This window comes from Panthera onca, chromosome C1 (assembly GCF_046562875.1).
Source record: "Panthera onca isolate mPanOnc1 chromosome C1, mPanOnc1 haplotype 2, whole genome shotgun sequence".
NCBI lineage: Eukaryota > Metazoa > Chordata > Mammalia > Carnivora > Felidae > Panthera > Panthera onca.
In genome coordinates, this window is record NC_138346.1 from 136908601 (window position 1) to 136922593 (window position 13993).

The 13993-nt window shown below is 35.5% G+C and overlaps 1 protein-coding gene and 1 long non-coding RNA gene across 2 annotated transcripts in view; one reads left to right on the top strand and one right to left on the bottom strand.

Annotated features, from left to right (window-relative positions):
* The window catches only part of LOC144617218 (uncharacterized), an 88376-nt gene that overhangs the window by 56396 nt on the left and 17987 nt on the right, over positions 1-13993 (top strand). Inside the window, exons 5-6 of the long non-coding RNA XR_013557471.2 lie at positions 12648-12781; positions 13180-13287. This is a non-coding gene — a long non-coding RNA (uncharacterized LOC144617218). The remainder of the gene's footprint in view (positions 1-12647; positions 12782-13179; positions 13288-13993) is intronic.
* PLPPR4 (phospholipid phosphatase related 4) overlaps positions 1-13993 on the bottom strand; it is a 42319-nt gene that overhangs the window by 17661 nt on the left and 10665 nt on the right. The window contains exon 2 of the mRNA XM_060626641.3: positions 1636-1821. Within this exon, the coding sequence (XP_060482624.1) occupies positions 1636-1821 (186 nt within the window). The remainder of the gene's footprint in view (positions 1-1635; positions 1822-13993) is intronic.

Here is a 13993-nt window from a genome sequence, read left to right on the forward strand (position 1 = left end):
TTCATGGCTACATAAAAGTATAGACTTTGGAAGGTTTATGCATAGATTCTTTTTCTAAAATTGCTGATGTGCTGAACCAGAATAGGTCAGTTCATTAGGGAATCCTATAAAAACTCCATTCAAATACAGCTTGTCATTCAAAAACCACTTCCTCTGATATTCATGGGCATGATAAAGGCAAATTAAAAGTTCCTACTGGTAGAAATAAATATTATTAACCTTGAAACCTGTTTTTTGTTCTTTATGTAGGATTCTAGGGGCAGAATCTTCTTCCAGAAGAAGCCTTCTGGAAAAGCTTGCCTAGTCTTATTTATTTATTTATTTATTTATTTATTTATTTATTTATAAATTAATTAATTTTTAAATTTGCATCCAAGTTAGCATACAGTGCAACAATAATTTCAGGAATAGATTCTAGCGATTCATCCCCTATGTATAATACCCAGTGCTCACCCCAACAAGTGTCCTCCTTAATGCTCCTTACCCATTTAACCTATCCCCCTCTCCCAAAACCCTTCCAGCAACCCTCTGTTCTCTATATTTAAGAGTCTCTTCTGTTTTGTCTCCCTCCCTGTTTTTATGTTATTTTGCTTCCCTTCCCTTATGTTCATTTGTTTTGTACCTTACATTCCTCATGTGGGTGAAATCATATATTTGTCTTTCTCTGTCTAGTCTTATGTATTAATGAATTAAGAAAAAGTGTGTTGGGGCACCTGGGTGGCTCAGTCGGTTAAGCCTCCGACTTCAGCTCAGGTCATGATCTCACAGCTCATGGGTTCGGGCCCTGTGTCGGACTCTGTGTTGATAGCTCAGAGCCTGGATCCTGCTTTGGATTCTGTGTCTCCCTCTCTCTCTGCCCTCTCCTGCTCACGCTCTGTCTTTCTCTCTCTCAAAAATGAATAAGCTTTAAAAAAAAGGTTTTTTAAAAAAGAAAAAGTGCATTTATTCATAATGTGTAAGTTAGCAAACTAAAAATAACTATGTTTTTAATTCAATTCCAGTAGGTTAGGGCATTATTTTATATTACATGTTTAAAAATGCAAATGCCTGTTTTGAATCTAAAGTATTTTATTTGTCTCTGTGTATGCATGTGTGTGTGTGCATGTGTGCATGAGCCAGTATGCCAGAAGTGTGAGTTGTGACCTTTTTACTTTACAATTGCTAGTGCTCAATGCTCCTAATCAATAGAAAGTGCTAACCCAGTAAACATGGAACTGTAAGCAATATCTACATGCATTTTGAGAAGAAAGTCTCTTGGCTGTATAATTATTTGGTTTTCCCCTCCAGTTTTCCAGACTTCAGATACCAAAAGAACACATTAATTAGGAAGTATATCAGAAACATCATATTAGCCATTCAAGAGGAATTATACAGTTATTAACATTTTTAGAATCATTTATAAAATTAAACATTAGAGACCCATCAATTTTGCAATCATATAATCTTCTATAACTTTGAATGCCAGTAATTTTCAACTATAAAGTCCCATGATATTTTCAAAATATCTCAAAGACATGATCTCTCTGTTCCAAGATTTAGAGTTCACCTTTTGTTTATTTTTAACACATTTATTCCACAAATGTGGCCATTCTTAGTTTTGGGGACTGACAAACATAATTTGGGGGCAATTCTTACCGTAATTGCAGGTCCGGCGAAAGCCAAGCTAAGCAACATGAGGAATGGAATTGCCTCTTGGGTTGGTTCAATATATGGCATGCTAAGACTCCGATCATAGCAGCTAAATCCAGAGTGCACAGGTTTGAAGACATCTGTGAGTTCAAGGAAATACAGGCTAACCACCGATGATGCCAATATAGGCAACTGAGAAAGAAGGATATAGAAGAGTAGTTTATTATTGTGTATGGGTCATACATAGGATCAGTGCATCTTTAAGTGGAAACAAATGGCTGTCTTCTCTCACCACTCTTTTCCGGTCTCAGAGTCAAAGCCCTTCATGAGTGTTCTTGCTTCCTCCTTCAAAACATATCTCCAATTCACCTACCTCTGTCACCAGCCTATGAGCCTGTGTTGTCCCTCACTTTTGCTCTTGGACTGCCTTCTGGTCTTGTACTCTCACTCTTCCCCTCCACACCCTATCTATCCATTTTCCACCCAGCAAACCAACAGGTCTTTTGAAAATACTTTTGATCATATCACTCCCTATTTCAACCACTCTGGTGCTTTCCATTCTACTCAAATACCATCTGAATGTCACATCATGGAATATAAGTTTCTGCATGAACTGGCTCTTGCTTCAGTTTCTTACATCTTCTTGTACAATGTTTATACAACTCCCCAAGCCCCTGCCCACCACAGTCTAATTGGTTTTCACACTTTTCCTGAAACAGTCCAATTCATTTCTACTTAGGGTCCTTTACATTTGCTCTTCCTCTGGCTCTTTGTACAACTGGCCTCTTCTCATCATTTAATGATGACTTCCTGTACTTTCTTACTAAGGTAGCCCTTGATCCATCCTTCTCTCGACCCTTATCATCTTGCTTGATTTTCTTCATGGCACCAATCATTAACTGAAATTACCTTGTCAATTTAATACTTCACTTATGTATTTTTCATCATCCCTCCCTCCATTTGTGCTGAAATACACGCTCCATGAAGTGAGAGTCTGCCAGTATTATTTATTTATTGCTGAGTCAGGGCACAGAATTGTTCCTAGCACGGGGTGGGCCTGTAGTACATCATTTAATAATTTAATATAGCAATAAATACTTGTTGATGAATGACTAATTGAATAAATTAATAAATCTTAATTTATTATAATAACTAGACTAGAGTTACCAGATTTAGCAAATGAAATTACAGGTCACCCAGTGAGATTATAATTTCAGATAATCATTGAGCGATTTTTAGTATAAGTATGTCCCATGCAATATTTGGAAGATACTTATACTAAAAATTGTTGTTTACCTGAAATTCTAATTTCACTGGATACCCTTTAGTTTGTCTGGTAAACCTAAATTACACACAATTTACCTTCTAGACTTTGTGTTAGGGATTCAACTATTAATTCACTCAACCTACAATATGCCAAGTACTATGTCGATGCTAACTACAATATGGTGAACAGGACATGGGCTTGGCCAGCAAGGATCAAAGATTAAGAGAAAATACTGCATGTATATTGATGCTAGGCCTTTCAGAATCTGAAAATTCAGTTTATGTCACATTATTATTAAGAACTGTTTAGAGCACATGGGTGGCTCAGTCGGGTAAGCATCCACTTCAGCTCAGGTCATCATCTCCCAGTTTGTGAATTTGAGCCCTGCTTTGGATCCTTTGTCTCCCACACCGCCCCCCACCCCGCCTCTCTCTCTCTCTCTCAAAAATAAATAAACATTTTTGAAAAAGAACTGTTTAGCTTAAGGCTTTGTTACTTGTAGAAGACACAATATTTATTTGACTAAACAGGGCAGATTTTTGATGAAGACATTATTGATCATCCATTATTTCTGGTTGTCCAGTTAAAAATATAAGTGTAGAAAACAGCATTATGCCTTCTTTTCCCAAGGGTCTTTTTGTAATGAGGTGAGAATTAGGTTTAATGGAACAACTAATTATGTATAGAGATTTATCTGGCATTGTCCTCCTGTTTTTCAGATTGATGCTTTTCAGTAGAGAGAACAAAAAGTACATCAAATCACTTCTATTTCTTGCATTAGAACACATGATCATTTGATCACTCCAAATATGTGATCATTTCTCCTCACCACTCCCCTCTCCCATAATGCATGAATGGTAGCTTCAGTCTTGACCAATAAAGCAGTGCTTCATGTGCATATGTGTGATTGAGATTTTCCACTTAAATCCACTTAAATATATTTTAGTTTTAACAACAATATTTCATATAGTGCTTACTATGTGCCAGTCACTTTTTTGTTTTAGAAATCTTAAGTAATTTTATTAATTAATTTTAACTCATTTAACTTAAGACTTTTTATTATGATATAACATGGGTGCTATTATTATCTTTGTTTTTCAGGTGAAGAAGTCCAGTCTCCTTTGGTAAGTGGCAAAGGTTGATTCTGAGCCCAGGAATCATAGCTCCGGTCTTATTTCTTAACCAGTATTCTATGCTTTTTTTCCCAAAAATGGTAATAAAGTTTTAGGATAATGAAATTTTAGGTCTCATACAGATATTTTGTAAATGGGAATCAGGTCTGAAACCTTTGACACTTACCTAAATAACATTTGATCTTCTCAGTTTAATATACTAATGCCCCAGTAAAGTGAGTTTGATGTCTTCTGCAGAAAGGTGAACAAAACTTAACATGTCCAATCTGAAAATTAAGTAAATCTTCTCTACTACAGATATTATTTGCCATTGAATTTTTTGGATGATTACTTTAGAGTCTGTTTAACTGTACCAGTGAAGACATAACCATGAAATGAAAGTACTGTTCCTATAGTGTGTGTGTGTCTGTGTGTGTACCCGTGTGTGTGTAAATAGTGTGGACACTCTGAATTCAACATACTGTGGTCAAACCCAATGGGGTCATATGGTTTTCAAGGCACCTAGGAGGTTCTAATATCCATTCTTCCACTCATTACTACCAATAGGACCTTGGAAATGTTTTTCTTAAATCTCAGTATTTTTTTCTATGAAATAGGTACACTGATAGTAGCCATCATCACAGGAAGTTGTAACAATTAAATGAAGTATTGAAAGTAATTTTCAATAATATATGGAATGAAGAATATTTTATAAATGTTAGTATTATTATTATTGTTGTTGTTGTTGTTATACTTATCAAATGTCACCTTTTCCATAATGCCTTACATGGTAATATTTTTGAGAGTAATTTCCTCATTCTTAATTCCCTAGTACTTCTTTTTAGGAAATTTGTATGTGTTCTTCTTTATTACAGTTATCTGCTATAGGTTAATTGGAGACTTTGCTCTGCTTCCCCAATGAAAAGCTTTTTGTTTTTAAATTTTTTTAACATTTATTTATTTTTGAGAGACAGAGAGAGACAGAGCATGCGTGGGGGAGGGGCTCTGAGCTGTCAGCACAGAGCCTGACGTGGGGCCCACGAACTGTAAGATCATGACCTGAGCTGAAGTCAGACGCTTAACTGACCAAGCCACCCAGGTGCCCCCCAAATGAAAATCTTAAAGTGGGGGTCTAATCTTACTCACCTCTGTATTTCCACTAATAATATATATCAGAGTGAGTTCCAAATATATATGTATATATATGAATATAATAAATTCATTTTTTGAATGAAAATAATTTCCTTCAGTAATGTTATGTACCTTAGTCATTTCAGACATTAGCCTTCTTGAAACTACCAATTTTTCCAGTGACACCATTTTTCTCCCCATGTATTAATATTGTTTACAGTTCTATAGAAACATGTTTCAAGACCCTCATCTGTTTTCAAAATATTGATAGTCATATTTTTCTTCTTTTTGGTGTTTCTTTCTCTTTGTATTCTACTTCAATTTTGTATTCTTTGTATTTTATTTATTCTTTGTGTTCTACTTCAAATTTGTTTTTAAGAAAGAGTGATTTGAACAAAATATTTGTATTTGAGGAAATAGTAATTTTATGCATTATTGTCCCATATGGTATTTTACTGCCAGACAATGTAATGAATTAAATTAAAATCATTACTTCTTTTTTTATAATGCTCACTTTTAAATACTTGTCTTCAGAGGTATCCTTCATTTCTTGAAATACTCATCAACAAAACTTCTTTTTGAATGGAAGAACTTTAGCAGATGGTATGTACTAATTTGGGCATAGATGCAGAGTTGATATATAAAAGCATAGGCATCTTCGATTGCATTTAAAATGAGATTTAAAAAGATATTTTAAAAGATCTGTATAAGCAGGCATTAGGAATTTTATTCACTAGTTATTTTGTAGCAAAGAAAAAAAAAAGCATGAACTTGCTATTTTTATGCAGCAATACAGAGAAGGGAAATTACCTGACGATTAGCAAAATGGTTTTTAAAAAATAAGAGATTCATTCTTATAATTGCCATCTGCTAAGGAACTTTCGGTAAAAATAATAGAAGCAATTTTTAAGAGTAAATTATAACAGTTTTAGAAGACAGGACAAACAAAAGAACTGTGTTTCAAAAGATTACAGTTGCTAGATAATATTGATTTTTTCAGGTCAATTTAAAAAATACAAATTGACAGTCTATCAATTTTAGCAAAACACTTTATGGAATCTATCAATACATTTTATCTAGGTCAGATAACTTACTTGCTTTTAGCGTGTTAATCATAAGAACCAACAACTTTCCTTCTTATTTGGGAAAATTTACTTTGCTCTTGGCCTAGAGTAATACAGGTCAGTTCCATTCTTTTCCTTTTTTCATAGCCATTGTGAGTGCAGAGTCTCAAGAGATCCTCTTAAACTAGTGGAATTATAGTCACAAAGGGACAATTAACATACAATATGTTTATTTATTTTATTTATATTTTAAATATGTTTATTTATTTATTTATTTATTCAACAAATAGCTACTGAGAGCCTCCTAGCGCTTAGGCCTTGTCCTGTGTTCTGGAATATGGATGGAATGAAACAAAGTCCTTGGTTTTTTTTTTTCTTTTTTTTTTTTTTAATGTTTATTTATTTTTGAGAGAGAGAGAGAGACAGAGTGCGAGTGAGGGAGGGGCAGAGAGAGAGGGAGACATAGAATCTGTAGCAGGCTCCAGGCTCTGAGCTGTCAGCACAGAGCTGGACGCAGGGCTTGAACTCACGAATTGCGAGATCATGACCTGAGCCAAAATCTGACACTTAACGACAGAGCCACCCAGGCATCCCCAAAGTCCTTGTTCTGATGGAGATTTCATTGTAGCTGAGGAAGGCAGGTAAGAATTTAAAAATTACAATATGAGAAAAAACATATACTATAAAGAAGATAAAAGAGAAGGCTGTGGTAACTCAGTGCCTGGATTGCTATTTTAGATCAGAGAAGATCTGCCTACGTAGGTGCCATTTAAGCAAAGGCTTGACGGGGCAAGAAAGAAATAATCGTATAAAAACCAGGTAAAAGCAGAGTCAACAGGGAAAAGTGATATAAGAAGTCAGAGAGGTGCATTTGGGGCCACACTTTGCAGAGAATTGAAGGCTGTGGGTAGAGTTAATACTTACTTTATCCAAAGTACATTTGGAAATGCTTTAGAGAATTTAAGCAAAGGTGTAATATGACTTAAAATATTATTTTACGAACATCACTCTGGCTATTGGGTTGAGGATGGATTGAGGTGGGTCAAAAGTAGAAGCAGGGTGAAAATTTAGAAGGCTCACCAAAACTCAGCAAATACTTATTGAATACCTAGTACATGCTAGACACTGCTCTGAATGTAAGGAAAATAGCAGTCAACAAAACAGAAAACTCCCTGCACTCATGAAGCTTCCATATGCTAGTGGATGCGTGGCACTTGCAGTAACCCAGGCAAGAAACGATGGCACATTTACTCAGGTGTAGTGGTGGAGATACTCAGAAGTTGCCAGATCTGGATATGATTCTGGAGACACACAAGACTTGTTGATGGTCTGGTCACTGAAGAAAAAACAATAAAGGCTGATTTCAAGGATTCAAGGCTTGAGCAATTGGGTCAGTAGCATCATTTACTAGAAGAGGGAAAGGTGGAAGAAGCTTAAGTAGGAGAAAGATAAAGTTCTGTTTGGGGAATATGAGAGTTGAGATCCCTCTTAGTTATCAAAATGTAGCTGTCAGAAAAGAATAAGATGCCAATCTAGACCAAGGCTGCAGGTAGAAAGGTGCATGTCATTGATACAGGATGCTTTAAACATCACACTCACTTTTGAACACTTGCACAAGAAATTTCAGCGCTAAATTACTTTGGTTTTAATATGAACGATGGCACAAGAAGTCAAAGAATGTATTGTGTATATTCCTACCACTCATATGCAGGACATAATCCACAAGAAAAGAAACATTTTCTTGTGTGAATAACAAATTTTAAGTGGGAGGCTGGGAACCAATTCTGGTAAAGTATCTCAAAATCATATAAAATGTGAAAATTAAAACATTTATAAATATATTGAAATCAAGTTAAAACTGAAGAAATACTAGCAGATCAAAGGAAGTTTACTAAAGCTTGTGCCACAAAGGAGGTTGTCATAGGTCAACATGGTGATAGTAGAATTTTTCACTTCCTACAGTTTATGTATACAAATGTATATGTATATATATATGTATAATGATATTCCTTAGTAATTTTTGCCTTGTAGGTAATACAGATAAATGTCTCCTTCAAATACTGAATAATAATAACTAATAATATATACTATAATATAGTATAGGACTTCATAGTTTATAAAACTATCTTAATTGTAGCATATTCAGATGAACTACAATGAATCTCCAAAACATGAATTATGAGAAAACACACTAACACATAGTGTTGTTAAAGGAAGGAACAGGTCAAGAATGAGTCTACAGTGTCATTCAAGGTCTAGGTATCTAAGCTAGTTTTCACAGATAGAATGGCTGTGGCTTAAATGGCATGCATAGGTACAAATTCAAACAGGGCAGCGTGACAGAGGGAAACCAAGGCCAGTCTCACCACCAGGAGAAGCCAACCTCTCCTCATTTATTCCACTAGCTTCTGGGATTTGGGGCAAGTCACTTAACCTCTCTGGATCTCTTCTGTTCTCAGTGAAGTGAGGGTCTGTTTACATTGCCATCTAGTTCTAGAATTCTCTACATCCTGGCATGATTTCAGAAACATTCCAACCATTTCTTTTACATGGTCACTACCCTCTATAAAGTATTATGTCTTCTGCCTCTGGTCTCTGCACGATTCACTTCATTCTGCACGATTCATTTCATCCTGCACAATGCTTCTAGGCTGATTTTCTAGAGTTCATGTCTGATCATGCGTTTAAGAGTGTCCCACTAATAATAGAATAAAGTGCAAAATTTTTTTTAGAATGGCACTTATGACCTTTTATCTTATAGCCTAATCTGCTTTCTTGTTTAATTTTGCTCCATACCTACTCTTCACTCTCCCAACCCACGAAAAACCTTTGTTTCCATTGCACTTTTATCTCTAAGGACATGTTCCGGTCTCTGCTTTATCTTACATTTCACGTTTGTGTCCCATAAAAATTTTCCTCATAAAGGTCGAGATGACCTTCCTCATAAACGTCTCCATGCTCTTCATTCAGAACTGAAGACTCTACTTATGTACTCCATATCTAGTTCATTTTAGGACCTGTATGTCTGCCTTGAATTACAATGCTTGTATATTACCAGCTCTAATTTTAAGATTAGGTACTTAAAAGTGAGATCTCTGTATTCACACAGTGCTTTCAGTGTTTTAGGTGTCCAGTAAATGTTCGCTGAATTTAATCAAAAGAAATCAGGACATTAGTATTAAATAAACACAAAGCATGGCCAATTTATTAACAATCACATAGCATATATGTTGAGGATGTAGGTGCCAGATATTGTGCTAAGTTCTTTTATAGATTGCTCCATTCAGTCCACACCTTGTAAAGTATCTATTGGTATTCCTAATTTACAGATGAGAAAACTGAGACAGAGTAGGTTACATAAACTGTCCAGGGGTCACAAAGCTGGTAATGGGAGTACCCACATTCCTTCCCAGGTGCCTAAGTCCAGGAAACATGCTATATATACAACTTCTTTGCTAATGCGTCACAAATTGCTTTCCCGCTCAACATTGGTACAATGGCTGCAATTGGCAAACGGGAGGAGGGTGTTGCAGGAAATAGGTGCCTTTTGAAAAAAAAGTCACCCAGTTCTTCACCCTTACCTCTTAAACAGTTTCTCTACCAGTTTCTTTACCACTCAAACACGAAAATTGCCTCTTATGCTCAAATCTACTACTCATCCTTTCTAGAACTCAGTTCGCTTTCAGTTACTAAAAATAGAATTTATGGAGTGGCAACACATATCTAAGAAGACAAGAACATTTCTTGGGTTTTTATTTAGGCAATTCCCCATAAATTATCTAATTTAATACTCATAACCTCTTTGAGAATTTTAAGATAAGTTTTAAGAAAAGACCCTGCCCTAGATAAGCTAAACAGCATGCCTGGCTTCTAAGTACAAAGCCAGAGTGGGGAACCTAATCTGTTAAATTCCTAGATGCACACGCCCCACTACACCCTGCTGCCATCCTGGCACATGTCACCATCTGGCATTAGTCTAGTGCTTTTCAGGAAAGAATAGCCCCAGGCTTCAGTGGAAATGCCACTTAAGGACAGAGGCCAGAGATGGCCATGTGTACAAGGGGTTTAAATGGCATCAAGAGTGAAAGGTGGGAGGCACTTTTCAAATCACGCTCTTAATCATATGATATTCCAGGGTCTTAAATGTTCTTCCCTGTGCAGTTTCTCTGATATAATTTTAATTTTTTTTTTTTGGCAGTATCTTAAGAACCTTTAATTGTATCTTGGATGTTGCCTGCTTTTATCTTCACTTTTGTTTTCCCTTGTAAGTAACTTCTAGTATAAAATTCCAGGAATTGGGCACCTTTAAAGCTCCAGATGCTTTCCTGTCTTTAATGTTTCCTTTGGATCTCTTTTGCTAACTGCTTCTTTCACAGTGATTATCTTATGGGATAGCAGTTGTTCCTTCACTTTTCTCTTTTATTCAATGATAAGACCCTTGAGAACAGAGAAATGTTCTTATTCACTTCTTTATCCCCAGGGCCTAGCATAGCAAAGGACATATTCAGTAGCCTCAATGTAGAATAAATACATACATGTATGGGTGGTTTGAAAGAGATGTTAGTGTTTACATAGATCTTGTCATGTGGCTAATACAATAAAAGAAAAATCCCCATGTTAAAAGATCCTTGCCTACCTCTACCACAGAACATGCTCCTACTGCAAATTTCTAGCATTCTAATGATTTTTTTAAACATTAAAGAGCACAAGAAAATTAAACTAAGTCCTTCAACTAGCAACCGCAGTTAATAGGGAAGAGCAACCAGACCCAATATATATGTTAGGTTTAATGGGAAAACTCTGTCTTATGTCTTTATATCCAAATATAAATTACATCTTTATAGCTCTAAAAGCACTAATTACAATCATTCAGTGATCAATTAGTAAAGTTTAAAATAATAATACACGTCTGTTTCATTACCTGAATATTGATTCAGCATTAGGCTTGGGGCAGTAAGCTTTGTAATCACCGATTTTAACCTTAGGTTTGGAAGATTTGTTCCCCTTACATAATTAGACAGTGAAGTATGTGCATTGTCTTGGAAAGCATTTTGTCTTTCAAACCAAATTAGACTAAGACCTGAGGCTGGAGACCTGTATTTCAATTGTTAAAAGTAATTGCTTTTAAATCTTTCTACAGTTGTAATTTCTTTTCCCTTAGAACATATACCTGACTTTTAGAAATATGGAAACAAGTAGCAATTTAATGCTACTAATATTTTCCAGGTACCATTTAAAGTAGTTTAAATTTCTGAACTCATGCAATCTTCACAAAACCTGTTAGGCACTATTACTGACCCCACCATACAGATGAGAGAACTGAGGCACAGATTACAAGACTTGTGCAAGATTATACAGCTGTTTAGCTAGATTATAAACTCAAGAAACATAGCACCTTAGTTCATGTTTGCAACCGAATTATACCCACTGCCTTTTGCTAAAACTACCACCTCTGACCTTTGCCTTCACAAAGATGTTTAGAAATAAAAAAAAAATACATTAATATAAAGTACATCTTATCTTTATATACTATGGATGCCACCTTACAATTTCTGCTGGGAATTGTGCATGTATTTTTTGATGTCTCCTTGAAAAATTAAAATCTTAATATACTTACATTAAATGACATTTTCACTATTACTTATTTTATTCATATAGAAAAGCATACCTATTTTCACCTGAACAGTCTTACAAAGGAAGTACATAGTACATTTAGGGTCCAATAAATACATCCTAATATGAAACAACACAGGGTAAAAGAAAAATATATAAATATTGTCATGCAATAATGTCAGGGAAATGAAATGTAACTAAAAATGACACATTTGAGATATGGAATAATAAAACCAAAATTCTGATTTTGAGATCTAAATTGACATACAATTTTACTGACATACAATTTTATGTTATATACATAGACATTATTGAATTAGAGATATCAGTATTTTGAAAAAAAATTTTAGTTGCTTACTAATTGAGGTATCAATTTATCATTAAACCATTTTATTTAAGCACTATAAAAGTTTATATTTTCTATTATGTAATAATTATTTGATCTATTTAACAAACATTTATTGAGTGTATACTATGTGCTTGATATGTTTTATTTGATGTATCAATTATCCAGCAAAGGGATTTCCAATCTATTTTTTTAGATTCGAACTTAACAATGTCTCATGAGACTCTCTCTCCTTCAAGCTTGTCTCTTACATACTTAGATGCATACTTAGTTGCACATTATGAGTCAACCTTCAAGATTAAAGATTTTCCAAAGCTGCTAAAGATTTTATTTACTTTAATGTACCTGTGAAAGACACCAATGAATATAAAAGAAATACTGAAGGTGTTTTGTTAATGTGAGACAGAACACTGATAAGTTTTATCTCCCAACATTCTAAGGCTGTGATTAAATTAAATGTAATTGTATCATGTGCTTCTTTTTAGATGCATCGAAAGGCAAATACACTGTAACATGGGATACAAGTACATCTGACAAAGAGGCACATTTTATTACTAAACTTGGAAATGAATTAATCTAATTACTGCTGATTGCTTGACCAACACGAAAACCTAAGAAGGTAAGTGGTTTGCACCAAAAGTCAAAAAGCAAATGAGATCATTTGTGTGTGTGTGTGTGTGTGTGTGTACAGGTTTGTGTGGCCTTTTGCAGACTTATAGAGTTTCACCTGATAACCATGCACAGATCTTTTGAAGGTGGCCCAGGAGGATGGAAATGTCTCTGAGCTGGAGGGATCTTGAAGCAGTGTTGTGGCTAATGACATTTTTAAGCAACCTCCCCACCCATTTTGAGAAGTAGCCATCCATTAGAGATTTGTTTAACCCTACTCATATGCCAAGATTTGAGCAGCCTCTGATTATGGCAACCCAGCCATCCGGGATGTGTAGCTAAGCAGCCCTATCATGCTGTTGCCTCACTGCCCAAACTCAGTCTCTGCCCCTCTGTTATGCTTAACAGCCTCTGCTTAGATTAGAAATTGCTGTCCTTACTATGATTTTTCATGTGGCCTGGAAAATGAAGAAAGAACACAGAAAAGAATGTGAGACTGCAGCACAGCTCACTAAGGTATTTGTGCTTGTTGGGGTCATCTCCTATTACCCATCTTTCCTCTCCTCTGCTGTGTTGACCTCTGCAATCTTAAAGTGAAAGGGTGGTGGTGGAGGAAGGGACACAGCCTGTTGAGTCAGGTGGGCTGGGGGTTTTGGAATGAGCACTCTGTAGTCTTATAGCCCCACAGAGCGGGCATCTTCTGGGAGGTGCTGCCCTGCGTCCTTCTTAGACATGTTGGAACACATATTTGAGCAATGAAGTCTTAGCAATTTCTTCCCTGTTTCGAACTAGACCTAAAGGACCATTAGCCTTCCAAATCAGCCAGAGAAGCCTGAGGCCAAGGCTAAGATCAAAGCTGAGGCTCCGTACAAGTCTCTATTTCTCTATCTCCATTAATTAAGTTGACAGACTTCTTGACCAATGTAACATTAATACAGCACAAATTTAATAAGAGCCTATTATCTGCTCCTTGCTATTTCTATTGCTCTAGATGGTGGAGTTAAAAAAAATGAAAAAAATTATCTTAATTATCTCCTGGTTTAACTATCTAAAGTGTCACTAGAACCAATATTGTCCATGAGACTTAAACATCATTGAATCTAGCATCAGTGAATAAATTTTTTTCCTACATGTATGAAATTCAACTGAAGGCTAGACACCTAATGAGAACCTAGGGTGGAAAAGCTTCAAATGTTTGTCTCTCTAGTATACATTACCCAGT